General features: G+C 55.0%; 1 protein-coding gene across 3 annotated transcripts in view; it reads right to left on the bottom strand.

Annotated features, from left to right (window-relative positions):
- FLT4 (fms related receptor tyrosine kinase 4) overlaps positions 1-25,332 on the bottom strand; it is a 60,096-nt gene extending 34,764 nt beyond the window's left edge. Inside the window, exons 1-2 of one of the 3 annotated variants that reach the window (XM_075766342.1) lie at positions 25,094-25,332; positions 2,982-3,078 (exon numbers count right to left, since the gene is read on the bottom strand). In XM_075766342.1, the coding sequence (XP_075622457.1) occupies positions 2,982-3,078; positions 25,094-25,151 (155 nt within the window). In that variant the 5' untranslated portion in view covers positions 25,152-25,332. The remainder of the gene's footprint in view (positions 1-2,981; positions 3,079-25,093) is intronic. The other 2 variants (XM_075766341.1, XM_075766343.1) reach the window with 2 other exon arrangements.
- Positions 25,333-25,960: the final 628 nt, after the last annotated feature.

Below are 25,960 nucleotides of genomic sequence, written 5' to 3'. Positions count from 1 at the left end.
TTTCCCCAGCGCAGGCTACCGAGGGCATGAATGCAGAGATTCACAATATTCTTTCCTTCCTTCTTGGGATGGGAGCTAATAAAAGATACACTGTCCATGTGGGCACCAGCCCTTTTGCGCTGCTCTGCCACATGCTTAGATCAAAACATCACTGGGGCGCTCAGCCAGGCCTGACATGATCTATATTTTGGGGAATGCTCCTACACTGGTCCCTTGCTCTGTCTGGACCTCTCAAGGGTGCATTGTGCTGGGTGACAGGGGAACATGCCCATATGTGATGCCATTTGCAGCACCTGGTGGCTCCTTGCAAGCGTCTCTGTTAAGCATGCCCAGCTCCAGAGGGATCACTTATTCTATGGCCTGGCACAGACTCTGGTCACTGATGAGGCTGGGCAGGCTGCAGAGCAGGAGGTGAGCTGCAGAGCTGCAGGTATGTGAGATCCAGTCTGCTGCAAGGGAGCCTGAGAGTGCAGCCGGCTGTGGGACTCTCACGCTCAGTGGGTGAAGCTTGAAAGGTCTCCAGGGAGTGTCACGGGAGGGTTGTGAGCTCAGCTTTCTGCTGCAGCACTGCTTCAAGCAGACCCATACTCCTGGCTCCAAGGCAGCTTGAAGAGCAGCCAGAGGACATTGTTCTCAAGGGAAGACCAGGGTCAAACTGAAGCCACCTCCAACACAATGCTCAGCAGGGAATCCCTGGATCCTGGATTTGATTTCATATTTGTTTCTGCCCTACCCTGCCCCATCACCCTCTTCTTTGCCTGTTCTCTTGGTGGTCTGCGTGTTTTTCCCTTCAGCTCCCATCAACACAAGCCAGGTCTTCCCAGGGTGGGCCACGGTCCAGAGAAGAGGTTGGAGAAGCAGCTGGGTGTAATTAGAGATCCAGGGACCAGGAAAGATTAACTTTTCATTCAAGTGAAGTAATAGTGTCCCACAGTCAAAATCCTCTCCTCATTAGACAAACACAGACTTGAGAGCTCAGAGGAAGAAGGGGAACCTCTGAGCCATGCAGGACTTGCTGAGACTTATCTACCTGTGGGTGGTACGAAGGACAGTGTACAGCCCCTGAGGGGCACATCTGGGATAGCAGGATGCAGAGGAAGGGAGCAGCCAGGGAGCAACACAGGCAGAGGGTGCACGGGTTTTAGTACTGTTTGCAGATGGCCCTGCTGCTCTTTAGCTCGCCAGTTCAGTCCTGCACGGTGCCTGGGAGCCAGGAGTAGGGATGTTCCTTATCTCAGCTGTGTCCACACCAGCACACTGTATATGGATGCTGCCTAGTGAGCCTGAAAGACAAGCCTTGGCACTGCAGCCAAGGAACTTGCTGCCACTTGGAGACACTCTGTAGCTTGTATGATGCTCTCTGCAAGGGCAGGCCATGCAGAGTGTGCACTGGAAATAAGAATATTTTTTCCCTACTTCATGTGATTTTCCTTTGTATCAGTCAATACATAACAAATGCACAAGGAAAGGGCGATCTTGTCCTTCCCAGTCCAGGAGAGTTACCTGAAAAGAAAGGCTTTCTGCTTCACAGTGTTAAGCAGGTATGTTCATGCTTGACTGCAGAGGACACTTTCTTTAACCACACCTCTAACTTCAGTGTATCCTTTAGCCTTGGCTTACTCTGCAAGCAACAGTCTTGAAACCACTTTCTGTGTCCCTCCCTGGACCACTGCTGAGAAAGGGTCTAGCCTGACTATAAGCTCATTTGGAATAATCTCACTGAATCTCTCCTCTTCCAAGGTTTTAAAAGAGAGTGACAGCTCCCACATCCCTCTGGAGTTGTGGAGACAACTACCACAGCAGAGACTGGAGTCCCCAGACTTCCCCCTGTTCCTCTATGGCCCCCACAGCAGCTATATGGCTGACCACAGTCCTCCAACTCACACATATCCTACAACCTAGCACATACGATGGCTTCTCGGGTCACCGTATGAACAAGCCCACAACCACTTAGCTTCCCAGACTGAGTGAAATCAGTTACTGTGGCCATCAACAACCTCTCCTCTGTCCCTATCCCCTGGCTATGAACTGATTCACAGAGTAAAAGCAATGCCACCTGTTCCAGGAAAAGTTAAATATGTTTGTGACAAGACATGAACACAATGCCAGCCAAGTGTTTGCAGTAATTGCTCCACGGTTATATATAACACCGAGAAACACCCATTTGAGGCCCACGCTGAATTCATGCCCCATTGGGCCCTAGCACTCAGATCCCAAGCACGGATCTGCTTTCAGCTATGGAAGGGAAACTCCAGCTTTGTCAGGAAAATTGACCTTGGTAATTCTCCCACTTTTTTTTTCCTTTTTTTTCCAGGATAGGGGGTAGTACAGAGAACACATACAGCCAAGTGCCCCAGCATGGGACAAATCAGTTCAGGCACACCACCTTCTCAGAGCCAGAGTCTCCAAACCAACCAGAGATTCTCCAGTTCCTCTCACAGAGTTACTCACCTGGCCTGGCTGAGGCTTCTCTTCACCCCCACATGCACAAGGCAAAGCATTAAATCCCAGCTTCCTAGAAAAACTGGAAGCCTCTCCCAGCCACCAGTAAGTGCAGCCTTGCCTTCTCCCATGGATATTTTTCAATGTCCCCCAAAATGACCTGCCAGATTTAGAAACCAGAGCTACAACACTAGCAGCCCCTGATGAGGTGAGAATAAGCAACGTCAGAGAAACACAAGGAGAGTTAGGAAAGCCAGTTTCCCTAAAGAGTTTACAAAGAAGCTATCAGATCACGCAAATATTTCTCTATCTTCTTTCTGCCTGCAAGACTACAGCAGAGGTTATCACCATCTCCTCTGAGATGTCTTCAGCTTCTTTTTCAATTAATTAATTAGATGAATTTACACTGTGGAAGATTTCTAGTCAGCTGTGCTAATTTGCAGGTGTGCCACAGCCAAGACCTCCCTGGTGGGCCATCCTTGCCTGGTCATCCAACACTTAACAGGTAAGAGCAGTCTAGGCAGAGCCATGCGCCTTACCTGCAGGTGATGGTCAGTGTATCCTTGGCGTTGATGATGTGTTCCTCCTCGGTGATGCTAAGAGTAGGGGGGGTCATAGAATAGCTGCTCACCAGATCTGTGGAGAGAAAGGAGAGGAGCTGATGCAGACATCTGCTAGTCTGGACCCACTGTTGTGGTCAGCAGCTAGTTTGGCATCACAAGCCTGGAGAGGGGCAAAGCCTCTTGAAGGAAAGATCTTGTAGGAGTCTGCTCCTACAAAACAGTTTAATGCTGCTTCACTAGGACACAAGTGATTAATTTGCAGCCCTCCTGGCTCTAGTGAGCTGCTGCTCTTCAACAACAGCTCTAGGACTGGGGCCAGACAGCCCCTGGGCTCAGACAGGCAGCCTAGCACAGCTGAGGGTTGGAAAAAGAATGGAAGATCAGAAATCAGGGAATACAGGTGTGGCCATTCCTCACCAGGTGACTGAGCTCACTTGGACTACTGCTTTGAAATGATCTTATCTGATAACTAGAGGGAGTCTGGCAGGAGATTTTTCTAAACCCATGTAGTTTTCTGTAATCAGGGGGACAGGTCAGGGGTGCCCAGATACCACAAATGCAAAACTCTTGCATTTGTACAGAGATGCTCTCAGGAGCCAGCAGGCATTCACTGAATGCCCTCTTGCCAGGCATTCCTGGGACAGGCAGTCACCCAAACAGGACCAAACCTGTGGGGATTACAGCAGCCTCCTTTCCCTGCACCGCAGCTGGACAGGCATCCCAGGAGTGAAAATATCCAGGCTCAAGGATGGGCAGTTAAACACATTATCACACACTTCTTCTCCCAGCTTTTGTCTGGGAGGGTCTCACTTCTCGTGCGCTTGCATCTCCGGCATGCCAGACGCACCCTAAGCAAGCTCCTCATGGGCAAAACATCTCGAAGTACCGGTTACCCTCAGAGACGTACCAGTTGTTTTTCATTAGCACGGTGTTGCTGACTGTCATTACTTCATGATCTTTATCGTAAAACTCCAGCTTCTGGAGACACAAGATAATTCAAAAGAAAAGCCTTGGTGACTGCAAAAACAAGCAAGCAAACTAACCAGAAATAGAAGAAAAAAGAAAAACAAAGTTGCAAAATGTGAAGCTGTGACTCAGGTAGATGCTAAATGTTAAGGAAGAAAAGAATGCAAAAATATGTCGCTAGCTTGATTTTCTGCAGAAACGTGAGGTTTTTGCAACCGCATTCTGTGCACGTCTGTCTCCTTCCCTCATAACATTCAAACCCATTTATCAGTTTCAGAGAGATCTGGCAGAGAGGGAGAGGTCTTGAGGACATGGCGTTTCCACAAGTTTCACAAGCAACAGGAACGCCATATGCCACCTCTCCTCCAAAACCATGGCCTGAGGACTGCAGGCCTTGGAAGCCCTGTGGCAGAGCCATGCGATGAATGCTTCTCTGGGGAAACCTGCCCATATAGATTTCATGTCGCCAATGCAGGAGACATCAAATGGCTGCCAGCCCCTCTGACACAAGACCTCTGAGGGACAGCATGAGGAGCCAGGCCCATGGAGAAGCTGGGGTGCCCAGGGTCCACCGCCACCAGGAGAGGCTGCCGAGGGGGATGTGGCGGTAGAGGGACGTGCTGAGCAGCACTGCCGGCACGGGCAGGCCAGGGCCGCCGGCCTTGTTCTCCCTGATTGTTCTCCACTTCCTTCCCGCCTGCGCACGGCTCCAAGGTGGTGTCCCCGTGGCTGCCCCCATGGCAACAGCGAGGCGCCGGCCATCTCCCACCACCACCTCCCACCTCTTCTTCCCTCGCCTGCCTGAGGCGGTGTCAGCCCAGGGGCCGCCCCAGCTCATCTCCACCTGCGCGGGGGTCCCGCTCCCCAAGGCCCGTCCTACAGACACCCCTCTCTCAACGACAACAACAACAACAGCAGCAGCAGCAGCCATCGTTCATCATTCAGCACACGGGTCGGCGTCACCGCGGCCCCTGGGACCAGGTGGTTCTTGGCCCCCATGGAGGACACCCTGCCTCGTGCACCCAACGTCCTCTTCCCCAAGGGAGGGGACATCAGATGTCACACACAAAAATCTGCCCTGGGGCTGTGAAAATAAATGACTGCATTTTTTGTAAAATCCCTTCAAAATGTAACAAGGTTTATTAAAAAAAAAAGGGGAGGAGAGGAATCTGACCACTAAGCTGCGTTTCCTATTAATGCTGGACATGCTTATCCCAGTGCAAACACTGCTCTCCAGATGGCCACAGCCTGCCAGTCCATCACCCCGGCAAGCGGCCGGGGGTGCCCACCATGGCCACGGTGCTCAGCCCAAAATGTGAAAAATACAGCTCACCACAGGGCTGGCTGGGGACCGCAAACCTTCTCATCCTGCTGGTGCCCTGGGCAGCGAGCAGAAAGCTAATCCTCAAAACCCTGGCACAGCAATCCCCAGGGCTGGCTACGACAGGCACCGAATTTCCTCTCAAAACTGGAGCGGTCCCCCTTGCTTGAACCACTAAACGTGATCCAAGGTGGCAGGAGGCTCTCGGCCAATGCTGTGCACTGCATCTGCCCCACTGCTGGGCTTGGGGGGAGCAGGATGGCTGCAGAAATAGCCCTCTGCCTCTCTTCACGTGCCGCCTGGTGACCTGTTAGCAAACAACACTGGGGGGTGGAGGGGAAGAAAGAAAAAGTACGATCTGTGCAGGTTGAGGCTGTGGGATTCCTGCAGATGCATCCTGTCCGTGGCCCTCCGCGAGTACAACAGGAAAAGGAACCACTGCTCCCTCCGAAAGCACCGCGGCGCGGGGCTGGGGACGCTCCCGCTGCTGGCAGCCAGCACCAGGCCAGCTCTCGCAGCCGTCCAGCCTCCTCACCGGTCCTGAACTGCCAGGAACTTCAAGGACTCCCTGCATCAGGCACTGGATCACGCTGGGGATCTACTGCTCGCCCTGAAGCCCCATTCCAGGGTCCTGGTGCCCACAGCCACCTGTAGCATCGAGGACAGGCAAAGGGATGCACAGAGCCATTCCCAGCCTGCAAAAGCATCTTCAAGGCCATCAACTTTCCCCCCAAAAATTCTCCATCCCTCTCTATGCTTGTCAGCCAGATCCACCCCAGTGCTGCCCCTGCCCTTTCCCTCCCTGAGGGAGCATGTGCCTTGCTATGGTTCTCTCCTGTGTCTCGCTCTCCCCAGCACTGAACTTGGTGCTGGGTTTGGCCATTAAATCTCCGCTAACCGACATACAGATGGTTTGTGTCTCTGGCAAATCCCAGGGTGCAAGGGAGATGTCTCCAGAGCATGAAGCGTCTCCTCTCCTCCGAGTTTCTCCTTCCCCACCTCCAACCCCGGCAACGCTTTATCTCCTCGGCCCTCCAAGCAGACCCCGTTCTCTCTTGCACACCAAATCGCGCCTTTGCACGGGGAGAGCATTAATGTAATTAAAAAGGCATGCGGCAGCCCCGGCAAGCTTTGTTTTTTCAAGATGGTTTCCAAGCAAGTTGGCAGCGGGATATTAAAATAAACAGAGGGGGATTGATGGGATGCGGGGAGAGGAAGCAGGATCCCACAACCACTCACACCTTGTCTATTTTCAGAGAAGTGCGTTTCCCAGCGGTTTTCCTAGCCTTGATCTCTCAGCGCGTAGCTCTGAAAGGAGCCAGGCTGCACCGAGGGCCTTCTGCTTATCACCGGCAGCTCCTTCATTTTCTCCAGCCCCCTTCGCCTCTTTCTGCACCCTGAAATCAGCGCTGCTCTCAGCACGGCAGGGCTGCCCGCTGGGTTCCTGCATCCCAGGGCTCTCCCTGCCTGGTGGGGAAGCCATGCTTGCCCTGGAAAGTGCTACCTCCTCCAGCATATCTTGCAGAGACCGAGCAGCCTGCAGGCTCCAGCTTTGTGCCTGACCTTGAGCACATTGTGGGAAAGCCTTGCCAGGGGCCTGGTTTTCCCTTGTGATGGCTGCAGACTGCTAAATCACTGCAGAGCAACACCTGCACCAGAGGCAGCACCACCACAGCGAGTGATGGCTTTGGAAACCCGCACAAAGGCTGCGCATGGGTGGAGGTGCAGGCATGGCACAGCATGGTATGGCACGACATGGCTCCCGCTCTCCCTCTGCTTCCAGTTGCAGGAAGCCCTGCACCGGATCCTCCCTTTGAGCCCCCCCACACCACCTCAGCCCCTCTCCGCTTCCCCTTCCCTCCCTCTCTGCTGAGTCGGCCCTGCTGACTGATTAACAGGGCACCTTTCCGGAGAGGGATTTTGTTCACACTCTGTCCTTCTTGCTGACTTCCTTCCCCGGCGCTGGACTGGATCGCCCTGGCCACAGCCACCGTGTGTCCCCAGCTAACCGGCACAGCTCACGCTCCTGCCACCAAACTTATTGCTTTGGGGTTTTGTGACCAGACCTGCAAAATAACACGTATGGAGCAAAGTTGGTCCAGATAAGGCTGCGTGCTCCTGCTTGTCTCCCTGCACTTTGCATACTCAGCTTAACCCAGCCTGCCCACACCAGTGCTGTACTGGGGCAAAAGATAGGCTGGAAGGGGAAAAAAAGAGTGTCGTTCCCCCAGCAAAGCTACCCTGACCCTGCTACTGCCTCCCAAAAGACTTTGCTGTATTCAGGCAAAAATTCCCAGTCAATGTGCATCCCAACAAAGCAAGGCAGAAACTTGAGATCTACAGAAGGTATTTCTGACAGATTTGTATCGAGCAACCAAATCCCCAGACCAAGGCTCCAGGATGGAGCCCCTGAATTTACCCACATCCTGCATCTGCAACACAAAATACCATGGACAAGCCTCTTCTGACTCTCTGGGCTCAGTCAGCTGCTCTGGTTTATCCCTGGCTGGGACTCAACAGCACTCTGAACGCCCTGGGATTGCTTAGTGCCCAGTGCTACCAGATAGCTTGATGTGGCTCCTTTTGCAAAGCATCTCTCATTTCCCTTGGGTTTTTCCACCAGCCTGAAACCTTGGCTGCCCTGAGCTGCCCCTGCAGGCTGCAAATCTAGTTGGTGGAGCTCCTCCCTTGCAAGCAGGGCAAGACATGCACTTAGACATGCAATCACACACCACGATTACTATGTGAGCAAAGACCTGCTCCTGGAAAGACAACAATAAAATTCTGGTACCTTGCTGGCAATTGGGGAAACGGGGACTGAATGACCCTTTTTGATGCAGAAGAATGGCAATAGCTGACTTAGTGGGGAGAGAGGGAGGAGAAAACTTGCTCTGCCCTTTCTGCAGATCTCTCCTCCAGGTTTCCAGGCTGGGCTTGTCCGAATTAGCAGCATTTGCTGGCAAAAATGCATGTGCACCATTTCCCCTTGCCTGTAGGACCTAACCCCAGCACCGCAGGTGCTGTTTTCCCCCTCTGCTCCAGTTACCTCTTCCCCACCTGCCCCATGCTGGTATAACTGACTGCCCTGGTGCCTGGTGCTGGAGGACCTGCAGCCGCCCACAGACACATGGGAAGCCCGTGTGCCGGAGGCAGAGCCGAGCCAACTTCCCACCTATGGGGCTGAAGTTCCCCCAAGGAACGATTCCTCCTCACGCACAGGGCAAACGTCCAGCTGTGGGTTGGAGTGGCAAAGCGTGAGAGTCACGTCACGCAAGGAGCAGGCAGCTGGCAGAGCAGCAGGGGGAATTTGGATGTAGGGCTGTCAGCTCCTCCTCTTCCTCCTCCTGGTGCTCACGAGCACGGAGGAAGGCTTGTTTTGCAGAGAGGTGAGATATCGCATGAGGCTGAGAAATGAATGGCAGGCTCCAGCCAATGTGGGGATGAAACACCAGGTGTTTTCTCTCCAGCCTCACAGTGGGCAAGGCGAGCCCCAAACCACGGCAGGACTTCACACCAAAATGGAGCAGGTTCTGCCCAGCAGCCTGTGCCCGGGGGCTGCGAGGGCAGGGTGACAGCCAGCCATGCCCATGGTGAGGCTGGGGGAAAAAACGGAGAGGTGGCATGCTACAGGGCTCTGTGGGCAAGATGGAAACAGGCTGAGGTGTAAGCAATAAATAAATTTTAAACGATAATGATAGAAAACTGGAAATGCCCACAAAACTATGTATTTACACAAGAGCAAAGGAAGCACATCCCTTCTTTTATGGGGTTTATGAAAGATGTTCATTTTTCTGCAACCTAGGGCTGACCATCACTTCAAACGCATCCCAGGAGGAGTTAAACACAGGGGCTGTGCTCCTCTGTGCAGGATCAGCCCCTCTGTGCCCTGCATTGTGCTATGGCAGCATCATTGTCCCAGCCACACAACTGACCCCCACGCACCAAGAGCTCATTCAGGTCTGGGGCAACACCTTTCCCATTTGGGCAATGCCGCTGGCGAGACAACACTCCTCTGGTCTAGAGATGTTCATCCATGGACCTCAAAACCCTGAAATGTCACCAAATCACAGTGCGGTGGATCTGTCTCCTCACCATTCTGTGGATATTCCCAAAGCATCAGATGTTCCCTTGCTCCAACCAGGGCAGGCGGTCCCCTTTCAGGGGACACAAGGGACTACTAATTATAGGAAGTCAGTCGATACTCACAAACACAGAGGTGATCATCATTATGGGGTATCTGATCCCCCCGTCCAACAGTAAAAGCATAACGAGACATTAACTTTGCCCCAAGCCACCTGTGGGTAAGTTGGTGTATGGAGGCAGGAGCCCCCTGAGCAGGGACCAATACAAGGGCTGAGGAAGGGGCCACCAGAGCTGGTGGAAATGCTTTTTTCTTGGCACCAGCCTCAGAGACACCCCAAGCACCACAGGTCTGCAGTGATGCCAGGTGAGGAGGAGGGATGTGTGTCCAAACAGACAGGGCATTTGGGGAGTGCAAAAAATTAGGGCTCTCCTCCAGCTCAGCACCTGCAGCCAGGGGAGCTCCCAGCCAAAGCATCCCCCTGCCTGCCAGCCAAGAAGGGAGTGGGATGAGGTGGGCAGACACATGAGCAGCACATCACATGATGGCAGCATGGTTCCAACACAAGCAGAAGTAGTCACTGCCAGACCAGCAGCACTGCGAGGCCGGGTGTTCTGCCCTGGTCCCCCAGCCCCTGGCACTCCATGGCACCATGGCCATGCATCCAGCGCCCATGGGTCCAGCCAAACAGCCCCATGGCCTCAGTCCAAAAGGCTGCTCTGGCCTCAATGCATGCAACCCAACAGGGCTGTTTAGCCTCTCAGTGCTCAGAAATTTTAATTAACTGGTTCTCTTCTGGCAAGGCACAAAAATCTCATAACCACCCGCACTGATGTGGAATGAAGCAAAGAAAGTCAGGAGCTCTCTGGGCTTCTTCGGCTTTTGGACTTGCAAGCCAGCAGCTGCATCAGGGGACACAAACGGAGGAGTTTGAAAGCAGGAACCACTTTTGCGAGAGCTGGGTTGTCCTGAGGAACAAAGTGACCCTTATGTCCTCCAGTCCCAGTCCCTTGGTGCCTCCAGGTAGGGATTTAAATCAGGATATTTTGCAAGCCAGCTGCCCCAAGGCAGCAGAGCACGGCTACACCCAGTGCCCAACCATGCTGCCACCTGCTTTCAGGACTCTGGTCTGCACCAGGCACAGCCACCCATGCCCTTGGGACCTGCCACCATACCATCCCAAAGCATCCCAAAGAGAGGTCGACGAGTGCCCGTCTGGGGGCATTTATCTGTCTGCCTTTCTCCCTCCGCAGGAAGCACTATCTCACCATCGCCCTGCCTCACTCCAGCCTGGTTTCCTGCTCCATCCTGCCAGGTTTACCCTGCTTTTTCCTCCTCCCCTCCCCCTGCCCCACGCTGTCAGGCCATGTTTGCATTTCTGTCTCCTGCTGTCTTTCCTCTCCCTACACCCCCCCGCGCTCGCTCCCTACTCCATCCTCCCCAAGAGGCTACGTCCTGAGCCAAAGTTAGCCTCTGTCAGGTAGCCACATGTCCGGCCTGGGGCAGCAGGTCAGCCGGGGCCACCCTGCAGACCTCCTCCAGGATCTCTGCTGTCAGCAGCCTCCCCAGGCCCCGGGGGAGCCGGCTGTTTGCTGCTCTCGCTTGGGTGAGGGATGCTCCTGCACATCAGAGAGCTCGTTTCCCCTCGGCGGGCCGCCGGCCCACCCTTTCTGCTGTTGTGGCCAGGGGCTGGGCAGACGCCGCTTTGTTTGGTCCCCCATTCCCTGAATCACTCCGGGTTTGTTGGCTGCCTGCTCCTGCCCGGAGAATCCTTTTCCTGCCTTTGAGATAGAGGATGCTCAAGCCATCTGTGCTTTTTATTTCCTTGTAGAAACTAACAAGCCAAGGATTGCTTCCTCTCCCTGACATTTCGGATGGTAGCTCTGGCTCAGCGGGATGCGTAGGGAGGGGACCCCAGCACCTTCATACAGGAACAGGACCTATTCTGTCCACAGGATTCACTCCCCAAAGGGCAGAAATCCTCAGACCTGCCAGAATGCCAGTGGCAGCTCCCACTCAGCCATTGCCGTGGCTCTGCAGGAGCCCAGGGCGAGCTGCCCTGCTTAGCATACACAGCCACCCCTCTTCCAGTGGCCCCTATTAACTGCATGGCTAAACCCTTGCAAAACTCAATTAAAATTATCCTCCCACATCTTAAAGACTGTCAGGTTGCTTCTCTTCCCGTTTTAATTTACTTGTTTCAAAATCTTGCCCTGCTCACATTCTCTGCCCCCGCAGGACGTGATTAATGTGACGTAGAAAGAGCAGAGGGATCGTATGGCTTTAGGGGACTGGTAACAGAAATTAGCACCGTTCATTACATCTCTAACCTGAAACCAATGCAATGGATGGTCCACAGCTCGTGTGAAATCAGTGTTGGTCCAAATCTGGTACCTGGCACACAGGTGTTGCCAGCACAAACGGATGGCCAGGATGGGCCAGGGACATCCCCTTGTGGGCCCTGGGGGGTCTGGGATCTCTGGGCAGGTGGCTCTGGAAAAGCTTGTAGTGCTGCTACCTCCAGTTAACCCATTTGTGACCACTCAGGAGTTGCCTGACCATTGCAGGATTCAGAGTTTAATTCCACGCTGCGTCTATCCAGGTGTAACCCCAGGAGCTTTACTGGGCTGAAGTACATCTGGCAGCAGTGGGTACAAGCCCACGGGACACTAAAGAGATTTTTGGGCCACTGAGAAGAAATGAGAGCCTACGCAGTGACACAAGGTAAACCACTAAAGGAAATCGTTATTCACTGCTGCTCATGCTGTACCTAACAAAGTTACGAGGCAAACAACGAAGTACCTTTTCATGCAGCTCAGCTAAACTGTGAATTTTGCCACTGCGAGATACCCACTGAGAGATTCACAGAGAGATGCATAAATTCCTGAGGCCAGGTCAGCACCAGCTCTTACACACAGTGATCCAGGTGAGACATCCAGGTCTAGGAGTCCCTAAAGCGCTCATTGCCCAAACAGAGTGGGTGCATCAGGGCAGGACCCCCTGCACACGCCAGGGCATCATCCCCTTTCCCGGAGCCCCAGCTGCCCACGCCAAGGTCAGTAACAGCTCAGGCAGAGCCAGGTCCAGCCCCCGTGCCTATGCAGGGGCTTCCACCTGCAGCCCTGGAGCTTTGCTGCATGGACACAGAGGAAGGGAAATGCCTGAGAAGCAGCGGAAAGGAGACCCTCAGTTTGGACATCATTAACTACAGCTCCACCACGAGCCGTTCCCAGAGGCTGTGCTCAGGTGAAGCTCCTGTCAAAGCAAGCCACAGATGCGCCGTTGGGGGAAGATGGAGTTCTAGCTAAGCAAGGCCTCGGCAGCTGACTCTTGCTGGGAGACGAGGAGGCAGAGGCAGCTGACCGGGAAGTCAGATAGAGCCTGAGGGTCAGCACTGAGCATGGAGAGAAAAGGGCAGCAGCATTTGGAAAGAAAAAAGCAAGTCACAGGTTTGCTCTTTCCTTGATGTGTGTGGGCTTAATTGCTAGCCTTTGAAGTTTAGCTCTTCCCAAGACTGTTGGCTTACAGACAGGCTGAAAAAATCCCTGTGCCCCACTCAGGGCAGGTTTCCCCCACATGAACAAAGCCTGTGGACCCTGCCTGCCTCCCGCCCAGGCTGCTGCAGCCAGGCTGACGATGCCAGGCTTTTTCAGGGGTCTGCAAGCCATGCAGCTGGACTGGGGAGCACCACGCCAAGCAAAAAAAAACCTGCTCCTCCATCTTCATGTCCCTAGAGTTTGCATCCAGATGTTTGCTACTTAGCTGTGAACTGAAATCAACTCAAGTCCTCAAACCAAACAGCTACCCTGGAGCTGGCAGCGCCTGTTCTCCGCAGCACAACCCATGCTCAAGTTGATCTCCAGCTGCTGAGTGCAAGAGAAGCTGATGAACAGGGTGAGGAAAACAGTTTTGCAATTAGATGATTATTTTGGCCTTGGAAAACCTGGATTCAATTCCCCATCTGCTCCAGGCACCCTGCAAGCCCATCACACAGCCTATTTGTACCTCCATCCCTGCCTGAGCCACAGAGGGTAGGGCAGCAGGAGCTGGGCTGCTTTGGCCTGGGAAAAAAAAACACTCAAGTGAGAAAGGAGGAATCCTTATTCCTTCTAATGAAGGATAACTGAGAACAAAGAAAACAGATTTATCCCAGAGCCAACATGACATGAAAAAGCTACATTACATGAGGATGGGTCCAGAAAGTCGGAAGCACAAGCGAAATGCAGGAGGAATTTAAACTTCCTGATCATCAAAGCAGGGTTTTCAAGCATCAAGTATAATCTAAAAATAATAATAATAAAAAAGCAAAGGGAAGAGTTGTCACAGGCATGAGAGAGCGCTGCTGCCTGGGGAGCGGGAGAGCACGGACCCTCCTGCACGGCACAGCTTCTCGCATGCGCACCCGCACGTGCACACAGGCGCATCTGCATGACCCTTTCTGCTGCCTCTGACGGGGTGGGCACGAGGAGAGGCAGGAAGATCACAGGCACATGCTCTTCAAAGGGGAATTAATCATCAGAGGTGGCGGCAGAGGAAGGAAACCTCAGGTACGAGGTCGGACGTGACAAGCAGAGAGGGTTGCTGGAAGAGCTCCGAGTGCTCGCGCAGATCTGAGAGCCCTCCTGGCATCCATGTGAGCAGGACAGGAGGTGCAATTCCCTGGAGTAAATGCACCTACAGCAATGTAGGAGATAAGACATTTCAGTCCTCCTGGAAAATACTGCACAGCTCGGCTTTCTGCCATCCTTGAAAGCAGCGGGAGCTGGCCAATGCTGCAGCCTTCCCTGATGTGGTTAATAAAAATCTTACTCTGCTCTCTGCAGGATCCCCAAGATCGTCCCAAGAGGGACGAGCTCTAGAGAGCACAGCAAAGCTCTCCCCCCACATAGGGCTTTGCTGGGTTGCTCCTCACCCCTGGGTCAGTGATCCCATCTGCTCCCTGCTGGGCAAAGAGACTTGAAGATGGAGAGACTCAGGGCACTGGGGGGAAAGCCGGCCCCACGGGGCTGCCCGGGGCATTGATGGCAAGTTACAAACGCGCGTGCTCTCGGTTTCTCTTGGCACAGAGCTGCGACCGCAAGCCAGAACCCGCTGCAGCAGCAGATGATCATCATCATCTCCAAGAGCCAAAGTGTATTGGGGCATTTGCATCACTTGAGATTAGCTGGCTGTTTTAACATCTGCACAGATTTCTCTCTCCACCTCCACATAGCACCCTTCACGTAGCTATGAAATTCATTTAGTTCCCTTCCAAGAAAGGCTGAGTTGGAAATGTCACACTTTGTATATCATAGCACAATTCCTATGATGAAACACCCAGCCTAAATGGCAGTATTGGACTTTGGTGCTATTTGAAGGCCAGTAAGCTAAAACACCTTATGCTGCTTTTTAAAAATAGCTTACAAGAGGGTTACCAAGTTTCATAAACACCCAGTTACCGTCTTGTTAATACTCAGAGGTTGACTGTTGTTTTCCCGTTCAAAGGTGCTTCCCTTTGCCACGCAGCTCAGCAGGGAGAGCACGCAAGCCGACGCAATGGGAAGGAAGCGTTTACATATGCTAATGACTTCCACTGAAGGAGCACAAGTACTAACGGGGAAATTGTGCTAAAGAGACAACACGCCACTTCCTCGGCTGTTCCTATTTGGTCACTGCAAGGTACTTGGTGCTCAGAGCCGTGGGGTGAGGCTGGGGATAGCCTTCCCAGCCCCACGGGAAAGCCAAGGCGTGAACGAAGGGAAGACACTTGGCTTGGACCCCAAAGGCAGGAGAAGCCGTTTGGCAGTGGGGCTGTTTCAGTTCCACACTGGACCAAGGGGCTGAGGACGGACACGAGCCCTTTCACATTCCCAGCAATGTGGGTCCGGGGACCAGAGCCCTTCCAGGTGCTGTTGAGGCCATTTCACCATGTGCATCTCTCTGCATGCCAGCACAGGTTTCCTAAGTTCACAGGGGGCCCTGTTTATTTTTCTTTTCTTTTTTTTTTTTTTTAAATCTACTATTGTATTAAGAAGTGTTTTTCTTTTTGGCAAAGGTTACTGCGGGGCCAATGCCGTGTGGAGTCTCCTGCCTTCCATCACCGCTATAACCTCTGAGCAGGAGCTTAGCTCGGCCAACGCCGCTTATCTTCAATGAAGGCAGGCTTGTATTTCCACCACCATATAAAAGATAGATCCCGGCGCTCCCCCTCTCCCCCAGTGCATTCTTTGAAATGCCACCCAGGCCTTGTTATTGCTGGGAGGCTGGAGAGCCAGGGATTAACTGCCTTGGGCTGCATTAGGCTTTATTTGTCTAAGCAGCCAAGGGTGAGGAGTGGCCATAAATATTGTGAAATGCTGAGCGTTGTGGAGGGGCAACGTTGGGCAATGCAGGCACCATGGCAGCAGGCATCGCGTCTTGGCCTGGGCACAATTCTGGTGTGACCGATGTCGTTGGACAGGTTCCTGCCTCCCTACAACACAGGAGGTTTGGGGGACATCAAAACCCATCCTCAGGTGTTCAAACTGGGGGCACTGCACTACCATCTATGCCTTCTGCTTGCCTCTGTTAGTCCTTGTAGCACATAAGCAAGCAAATCCCGACCAAGTGGGAAAATGCCATCGCAACGCTGTCACCCAAGGGGACATGCACTGGGGTCCAAGCCTGTCTGCCCAGAACGGGGCAGTACAGGGTGTGCTGTGGTTCCCCTTCACTGGCACACTGGGACATCACGGTACAGAGAGGAGATGAAGAACAGGGTACGCCCCGATCCCGTCCCAGCACCGGTGGTACTGCCACAGCCAGCAATTACAGAATCTGATAGTTTGGGAATAACCAACAAACTGAATGAGGAGTCATCAGGCCCAGATGCACACTACATTAGCTAAATTGCTTTACAAAGGCATTGCTGGGTAACTCCGCTTGCAGGCAAGGTGGTTGCTTCCCCCCGTGTTTCATCCCAGCACAAGGACCACACGCTGCCCGCCCAGCGGCACGGGGAGTTTCTTGGTATGAATGCATGTTTCTCCCACGGGAGCATCCTGCATCACAGCTGGCCGCCGTTTCAGGACATGCCATTAAACTTCTGCCCTTTGCTTCCCGAGGGCTGAGCATTGCAGCATGATGAAGGGATGATGGCCACTTAGACCAAATTACACCTCACTGGGGACTCTGCTCAGGCTGGGACAACCCAATGCGCGAGTGATGGATTGCTATGGGCACTGGATGCCGTCACCTCTCCTGGATGTGATTTTACTTGCTGCCGTCACTCTGAGCTGGCAGTTTCCAAATCTGAGTATAAACCACAATTCGTGCCCAACCTTCTGGCCTCAGTAAATATAAAGATTTACTGTTGTCCATGGAAACTATTGACTTGACCCTCACTTTTGTCAGTATTTATTTTTTTAGGTCACTATATTGAACATCCATCTCAGCAGACACCAGTATTTCAGAAACGGGGAAAACAAGTCAGAGACAGAGAACCAAGCCCGGAGCCAAACCTCACTGTCAGCACACACGCACGTGTCTGCACAGACATGTACATGCTTCCCCCAGCCAACATGGGACCTTCCACATGCGGGGAAACCAATGGAGGGTTTTCCAGGCTCCGCTACTCAGCCCTACACTTTTTGTAGCTTTTTGGGGAGAACACATGAAACCAGTAAACATTTTACAGATTTCCCTGCTGCACGAAGAGCCCACGTGCCTCCGTAACTCAGAAAGCTGATGGAGGACCCCAAAACCCTCTGCGGGTCTTGTGAACATGCAGATGGACCTTCACAAACCTCTGGAGCCGCTACCCAACCCGGGGCACCTGGCTAGGCCCCACAGCATCTGCCGAGCCCCATTAAGCTCTGCCAGCGGCTGAAATGGTGAACCCACTGGAGGATGGGTGCTTTGCGTCCCCAGAGAGGAAGGGGACGGTGACCCAGGTGGGAGGCCTGGCTGCCATGGGTGCTGCTCACTGGCTAGTGCTGGCTGCTTAGGAAAGCCATCGTGAGCTTGCAAATTCTTTATAAGCTTCCCACATGACACAATTACCCCGGGGCCAGATCCTGAAGCCCTTTCTTCTCTCTTTACTCAGCCCAGTCTCCACTGAAGTCATTGAGGCATTGGCCTAAATACAACTGAAGGACTTCAGGATTTGGCCCAGTAATAAAAACTTCCTTCCTTTGTCTACTGCTCACTCCACATGATCCCACTACCTCCTCTCCCGAGACTGGGGCCATCAGTTGTTTGGTTGATGCTGCTCTTCCGTTTTACCCTCCGCCAGACCGTGCCTGTCCCCTCGTGCAGCTGCAAGCTGCTGAGGTGGAGAGAGCCGGGGTGGCCGGCGAGGAAGAGGGTGAAATGCAGCCTGGCAGAGGGGCAGTGCTGGTCCTGGGACACGCATGTGTGCGGACACCACACAGGCTCGGAACAGTCTCAGCCATCACCTCCCCAAAGGCAATTCCTTCAACACCTCTTTGAGGATGGGATGGAGTGTCCTCCAAAAAAGCCTTTTCCCCCGCCACTGACTGTCGAGCAAGTGCCTTAGGCTATACACTAAACTTTTATGTGATGGGGACTGGGTGAGATGATTCCTGTCCAGGAAGATATAGCAGGAAGTTAACTCATCTCGCTGCAATAGCGACTATGCATCACACTAGGAAGTGACACCTTAAGAAACACGTACGATTTTAAACAAATAACTTGCACTATGAATTTTGCTGCTGCTTCTGCCTCAGAATAGCCAGGAGGATGCAAAGCCCTGTTATTCCACACGGGTACCTCATCGCCAGCATGGCCATCCAAAACGTGCACTGGGATTTGGAGCAGGAGCTCCTGCTTCCTTCCCATGTCTACCAGCCTTGCACACACCTGTGGCACTGATAGAGCAATATATGAACACAAATGGACTGATACAGCAATTCCCTTTGCACCAATCTCCCTGCCTATGCCGCTTGATGACAGAAAGCGAACACAAAAGGAATTTGAACTTAGCTGAAATAAGAAGCATTTGGTCTTGAGGTACCAGCATAGCTTGATGGCCTAAACTTCAATCCTGTAACTCACAGATGCTCAGGTAGGTGACCCGGTCATAGAGCAGATTGCTCAGAGAGCACAGCAACAACTCCTGTGAGTTCCTGCTGAGGTCTTCAGTCTTGCAGCGAGATTTTTAATATTGCTCAGCTAAAACTGAAATGGTCAGACACGCACCATGGAGCGTGCAGCTCTAACCACCCCAGGGAACCCAAAATTCTTTGAGCAGCAGAGGACTTGTGATCTCAGGGCTGCGGGGCTGTAGCGGGACCTTTGCACAGGTCTGAGTGAGCCCCATGCCACCCAGCCCAGCTGAGCTGGCTCACCATGCCCTGTATCCCAACGCGGAGCACAGCAACGCCAATCTGTGCATTCCACAGACTAAGAGACCAATGTCCAGTCCAGCAGCAAGGGCTGCCTTGCTCTTTAAAAAAATACAGTCTCGCTGTACATTCTGCCCTTTTTAATTACATTAATTGCCATGGAAACAATGCTCTTATTGGTATTGGAGCAGCCTGGTGGCCTCCACAGATGCAAGATTAAAATCAATGGATACATTGAAATACAGGCTGTATTTCAGGACCTTTTGTGGTTTTGGGGCTGGTCACCATGGGTGCACGTGAGAGAGTGGCTCAGACACTAGCAAGATGCCATCTTCTATGAAGAGAAAGCTGGGGACAATAAAACATGCAGTAACATCCCCTTTATAGTGTTTATCAGTTTGGTCAGAGCATCCTTACATGGGAGCCGGTCCCAGTACTGATGCATGTGCTCAGCTCACTCCCAGCACTGGTCATCACTCCCAGCTCCTGCTGAAGCACCTCAGCCCTGGCTGCCCTTCACGTCCTCATTGCCGGTCAGTGGAAAGCCTCACCTGGTCTCCAGCCTCATCAGGGTGGCTTCGCTCCATGCCTCCCCTGTCCCCATCCCTGGCCCTTTCCACCAGCTCAGATGACTCACCAAAACTAAGAATAAAATGCCAATAAAATATATATACGCCATCACTTCTTGGCCTTGAGAGTCTTTTAAATAGCACTGAGGGGGTTTGTACACAAACCAGCACAAAGGGAAGGGCACTGGCAGCCCTTCCCTCGCTACCCACGGCCGCCTCCGAAAAGCCGGTGCAAAGGGCAGCCCCGGCTGCCCGGCTCTCCCCTCCCGGCAAGGAGGAGCGCTGCCCTGTTCCCTGCCGTGCCGCCCATCATAAAGGGGTCCCTGAGCTGTTATCAGGCAGTGACAGTTTCCGCCATCAGATTCCTCCTGTCCGTCAGGAAAGCTAAATAAGGAACGTCGTTCAGGCGGCTGCAGGAAGAGGGGAAATGCAGGGACATCCGGCCCAGCTGCCAATTTTTCCTTTCCCATGAACCACCGCTGACCTCCGCCAAGGGAGAACCTGGACACCCAGCCTGGCATCGGCACCACTTGTCTTCACTTAACCCTTCCCCAGGGGGATGCCCTGGCCCTCGGGGCCTGCCCAGGCGGGTGGCCTCACCACGCTGTGCAGTGTAGCCGGGGTGGGATGGTGCACGGGCGCTGCGTCACCGACGCTAGCACCGCAGACGGAGGCGGGCAGACTCGGCGCACCGGCTGGCATTTGCCCAGCCAACTGGAGACACAGCCAGGAGAAGACTTAACCCCTCCACGCCTGCACATGAGTGGGTGGCTACACCTCGCACGGCAGCAACACGTCCCAAAAGCATCGTTGAGCTACACTGATTGCTTCCCTCTTTGCATGCGCTGAGATCAGGACCAGGGTTGGACTTACTCTCTCGCTTATCTCTCAGCAACCAAACGGGGGTTTTCCAGGCTCTGCTGAGAGCTGTAACCAGCTCTGGACTGGCTGCTGCAGACAGGTAAAATCTCATCTCCTCACTCAAGGGCTCTGCCCATCAAAAACAGGGACCAGGACAGTCTGCAACGCACTCAGCCCTTTCTCATGGCCCTTCCTGGGGATAGCCCTGGGGTCCTCACTGCCTTTCGCTGCAAAGAAGCGGAGCAGGGGAGCGGCAGCCGCCTACTCAGAGAAGGGGAGACCACAGCACTTGCTCGAAGTATCCCTTGCCTTTCCCCACCACCCCGTTCTCTGTGTTTCCCCAGTCTGGAGTCTTTCCTGACCCCCTAAACCGATCCTCCCTCATTAGCAAATGACGTCCATCCCACGGCACCTCCAGGTTTGGCCAGCAAAGCCTGCGCTGGAGATCCTTGCCCTGGAAGGAGGGGGCAGAAACGCAGCAAGAAAAACAATTCACACGTGGGAGAAGTTGTAAGGTGAAATACAAGTCACTGGCTGAAACCTGTTTCTGCTACCTCAGCAGGGAAACAACTCCAGGAGAGACTCCCCACTTAATATCCTCAGCTTATAAAACTTAGTGGGAGTTTCACCACTGGCTGCCGTGGGGCCAGGTTTTCACCCTCCTCCTGCTGAACTTGCACCTAGAGATGGAGCGATTTGCCCGCAGCCTCTCAACAAAACGAGCGGTCACGCTGGGCTCAAGGGCTCGTGCCTCCTCGCCGACTTGACCACAGGCCATCTCCACTTCCACTATTTTGTGTTAACAATGAGGCACCGCAGATGGGCAATAATACTGTGTGCCGAAAACATCAGAACTATTTTGACCAGAGAGAAAAAGCCCCCCTGGGACCCGGCTAACCCTCTCTTTTAACAACGTGAAACAAGAAACAAAGGTCTGGGATAGCCAGAGGCAATAAAAACCCTGGAATTAATTTAACCAGTCACTAGATGCCAGTGCAGCTGCAGCAGTATTTCTTTTCCTAATGAAGGACAAAAGATAATTCCAGCTCTGGCCCAGGGCAAGGCTCAGTGTTGGTTTCCCCAGCAGACACTGGCATGCACCAGGCGGTCGCGGTCCCCTCCATGGCACCCAGCCGGCGTGGAACCCTCTCAGGGCCTCGTGCCCGGCTCCCTGCTGCCCTGTGCCCAGGTGGAAGTTTGCAGGAGCTGCTTGCGGCAGGTCAAGGCAAAAAGCGGTGCTGGGCACCTCTGGCTCACAGTCTGGGGCAGGAAAGAGGACCTTTAAGTAACCACCTGTGGATTTTTTTCCTTGCAAACCCATTTATTTTTCCATGCATGACTACCTTTGGATCCAGGCAAACGTCTAACAGCCACAAGGCCCCACAGCGATGAGCTCCACTGCTGCATGGTGGTGTGCAACAAGCCACTGGCCCCCCACCGTACTCCTCATCCTCCCAGCACAGGAACCCGCCAGGAACTGCCTTCTCCAGGCAAGCCATGATTTTGCAGCCCTCTGTCGCAATGCTCCAGCCAGTCTTTCCCAGCGGAAGAGCCCTGCGACGTTTAGTCATTCCTCACACGGAAACCACCATGACCACGGCTCCTCTGCTCCGGCTCCCCACCCTCCGTGGGCAGCGCAGTCTGCGGGGTCCGGCCATCACAGGGCTTTCTGCTTCTCCCCACACCTGCAGACACCCCCGGGATCCCCATCACCCCCAGCTTACTGCAGCTTTCTCCTTCCTCTGGGTTTAAATACACAGCCCCCCCAAAATGGGGGTGAGGGAACCCCCCATCTGACCCCCATTGCTTGGGGCTGTTTGAGTCCAGCAGGCTGAATGCAAAGGTGCCACGTTCATTTAGAAATGCCTCTGCTGTGCCAGCTTGAGCGGTTGGGGAGAAGGTGGGCGAGATGGGTGCTACGTCCAGGGCTCCTGTTGTCCTTCAAAGCTGCCGAGAGCTGGGCAGACCAGAGGAACCATCAAGAGCCCCCTTCTGCTCAGCAGCTGCTCTGCAAAGCGACCTCCTGAGTGCCGTGGATGCCCCGTACAGCATTGGAGAAAGCACTGCCTGGCCACGGCCCCCTCCTGCTGCCGTTCCCGTGGGATCCCGCTCTCCCTTTCCCTCCCCAGGAACTGCTGCGGGACGCTGGGAACAGCCTGTTCCCTCCTGGCCGGCCAGGAGCACCTGCCCTTCCCACGCCTGCCCTGGAAAACATTGCACCAGCCTGGGGCCAAGAGACACCCTGGGGAAAACGATCCCGCATGGAGCAAGCCCACAGGAGAGAGGCAGAGGAGTGGGATGGGACACCCCAGAGGAAGCCCCCTTCTACTCCGCCTGCACTGGTTGGGGACATCGTGCTGCTGGGGGAGCGTCCCCCCAGTCAGACGTCAAATTGAGCTCAGCAACACACACCCGCGCGACTGTGTGCGCCGGCAGCGAGCCGCAGGCTCTCGCATGCCCAAACCAAATCCCAGGGTGGTAGTTGCAGCCCATTCATCCAAAATCATCCCTGAGCAGACTGCGGGCACGAGGGCCGTGGCTGCTCCCTCCCCGGCAGCCCCGGGGACCACGGGCTGCATCCCTCCCAACACCCACCTCCGCTTTGGAGGCCCCGGCTCTGCTTCATCACTAGCAAGCGACTGGGTTAAGCCAGAGCGGGGTTTGTTCTGTACTCGTGGGCTTTTGCATGAAAGGGTGTTGCTGAAACAGCCCATGTTTATTACTTGCAATAAAGCAACTGCTTCAAATCCCAGCTGCAAAGGCGAATGTTGCTGCTGGCACGGTCAGCGCAGAGCTGTCTGAGCACCCGGCCGGGGAGGTCTGCGTGATCTTAGAGGAGGGCAGGCAGCAGCAGCCAATGTAATCGGCTCAGGTCCTACACAAGCACGGGCCCTTCCCTCACGCAAAGGGCATCTGCACTTGAAAGCGGCAAGCTGGAGTCCCCGACGGGCTGTGGGGTGGCCAGCTCTGCTCTGACCACATCACAGCCCAGGGAACACACGCTGTCATCGCCATCCACAGAGGGTACCCTGAGACGCCCTGGGATGCTGGAGCTGAACCTCTACCTGTTCCCCCCATCCCACCACCTGCAAAGGGCAGCTTCCCAACTCCACTCCATCCTTGAGAGCACTGCAGAGCTGGGACACAGGGAGAGCCTGTGTGCTCTCACACACAGCATGCCCTCCTAGCACTGGCCCATTTAACCAGGTACCAGGGTGCAGGAACGAGCAGGACACAGAGCCAGAACAGACATTTCATGATCTTGAGATGAATTTTTCACCCTTCCCAGGTGGAGCAGTCTCACACCCCCATATCTGCTTCCAAGGGGAGCAAATATTTGCATCCAGTTGGGATTATGGTTAGTGAGGAATTTGTGGGTCCTTTACGCACTGACAAATTGGTCTCAGGTAGAAAAGGCAGCAAATCCCCAGGGTTCGGTTCCCCACTTGAGCTCCACATTGCCCTTCGTCGCTGCACTAATCAGGCAGCACTGGAGAGCTTCAAAGCTCTGCGCAGCCCTGCGCTGACGAGGCCCACACATCACGCAGCCGCGCTGGCCACAGCCTCCCAGGCACTGCTCCCCACACCTCCGGGAGATGAAAGAACCTGAGAAGAGCTACATGATGCTTTACAAATTGCTAACAAGAGAGATTTGAACAGCTGCAGCTCCCACCGCGATGCCACCAGCAGCAAGTCCCATTCTGCCCTGCCTCCCGGAGCAGCCCCGGAGCTCTGGCAGCCCGGTGGGTCCTTCAGCCCTGTAGCACCAGAGCCGTCAGCAGCATTTTGGGCAGAGCAGGCTCACAGTGCCGCTGCTGGCGATGCTGCCTGTACCGCACCACCGCGGACAGACCTGCAGCCCTCCCGTGAGCTCACTTCAACAACGGCAGGAAATGCCGCCGGTGACAGTGAGTCACTGAGATGAGGCTACAGAAAATTCTATTTATGCTCCCAAAATTCATCTCCCCACATTGCAAGCTTCCAGCATTACTAACTTTCTGTCGGTTTCGCTCTTATCCGGGCTATAAATGCTTTACTCGTGCAAACAGGAGCTTCCCTGGGGGAAGCTGGTGGGGCTTGTGCCCCGTCCCTACTGCCCTGTGACAGTGCCCACCCAGCTCTGCGCTGCCCCACGGCCTCTGCTGTCCGGAAGGGTGTTGCAGCCCCATCTCTGCCATGGTCCCACATCCACCTGACCGAAGCTGCAGCTAGGGGTTTGACTGGCTGCCCAACAGCCTTTTGCCCCAGAAGTGCTATGGGAAGGAAAAGCATTTCACCAGGATCTGCCTTGGGTGACTTCCCAGGTGGACCTGAGCTGTCAGCGACCGGCTCAGAGAGGCAGGCTGGACGGCATAGCACGGACCACTGCCTCCTCACGCCTTCCTCCCCAACACGTTGCCCGACGCTCACAAATTAATGACTGTGCATGAAAAAATAAATAAACAGAGCAGGGAGCCGGCCTCCAGCCTGCCCTCCCGGCCAGGCACTTCCCCACGCAGTGAAATCCCTCCTGCAAGAGTCCAACGCGGTTTCTCCCTGCTTGCAGCGAGTACACCCGTGGCACGGGCACAGCGTGGGCTAACCCACGGCCCCGGACCCCACAGGGACAGCAGCAGGGTCCTCCCGTCCCGTCCTCTCGCTGCGGGGACGCTGTCACAGCCGTCGGGGACACCCGGGAGGGCACCGCAGCGCGTCCCCGTCGGGGCTGGGGGACCCAAGGGCTGGCTGTGTCGGTCCCCGTCGGGGATGGGGGAGCCCGGGGCGGGCAGCGCCGGTCCCCGTCGGGGATGGGGGACGCCGCGGCAGGCAGTGCGGGTCCCCGCGGGGTCTGGGGAACATGCGGGTGGCAGCGCCGGGTCCCGTCCCGCCGGGGCAGCCCCCATCCCCAGCGCGCCCGCAGGTGCGGGGCGGGCGGCAGAGCGGGCAGCCCGCAACCCCGGCCGGGCAGGGCAGCCCACAGCTCTCACCTGCCTCCGAGACAATACCGAGCCAGAGCCAGAGGGGCAGCGTGCAAACTCTCTTCATCTCCGGGGCTGCGGGCAGGTCCGTGCGGGGCGGCGCGGAGCGATGCGGAGCGATGCGGAGCGCCCCGCGCCCGAGCTCTGCTCCCGCCGCGCCCCAGCTGTGGCGACGCACGGCGGCAGGCGGGGAGCACCGGGGCCGCTTCCTTTTCCTCCGCCCGCCCGGGCCGCCCGCCGCCCTCCGCCGAGCCCGCGGGGCGCCGGGCGGGCGGCGGGGCGGGGCGGGCAGGGGTGGGCGGGCGGGGCGGAGGGCGGGGGGGCGCACCTGCGGCTCCGGGCACCGGCGGGGTGTCTGCACCCCACCCCCGCACCTGTGTGCATGAGTGTCCCGCACCTGTGTGCATGGGTGTGCATCGCCCTGCAGCTGGGTGCGAGCGTGCTCCACACCTGTGTGCATGCGTGTGCGTCACCCCTGCCCCACGTACGCATGAGCACCCCCACACCTGTGTGTGTATTCATGTGAACAGATGCCCCGCACGCCTGCGTGCACCCCTGTACATCCCACCCACATCTGTGTGCACCCACATCACCTTGCACCTGTGTCCAAATGCCAACACATCTCCTCCTGTCTTGTGTGCTTCTGGGTGCACATCTCGACCTCTCAGACCAGAGGCAATGCACACATACCCTCTCACACCAGTGTGCACACACCTCATGAACTTACACATCTCATATCTGCTCGCACACACGCCTTCATGCCTGCATGCACCCCCCCAAAGCCCACACCTCACGCCTGTATGCACACAGCCCTGCACGCACCCCTGAAGCCCCACTCCTCCTGCATGCAAAGATGCACATGCACTTCACTTTCTC

Source organism: Balearica regulorum, chromosome 14, assembly GCF_011004875.1.
Source record: "Balearica regulorum gibbericeps isolate bBalReg1 chromosome 14, bBalReg1.pri, whole genome shotgun sequence".
NCBI lineage: Eukaryota > Metazoa > Chordata > Aves > Gruiformes > Gruidae > Balearica > Balearica regulorum.
Note: the sequence above shows the minus strand (reverse complement) of the source record. Positions and strands in the feature narration are given on the sequence as shown.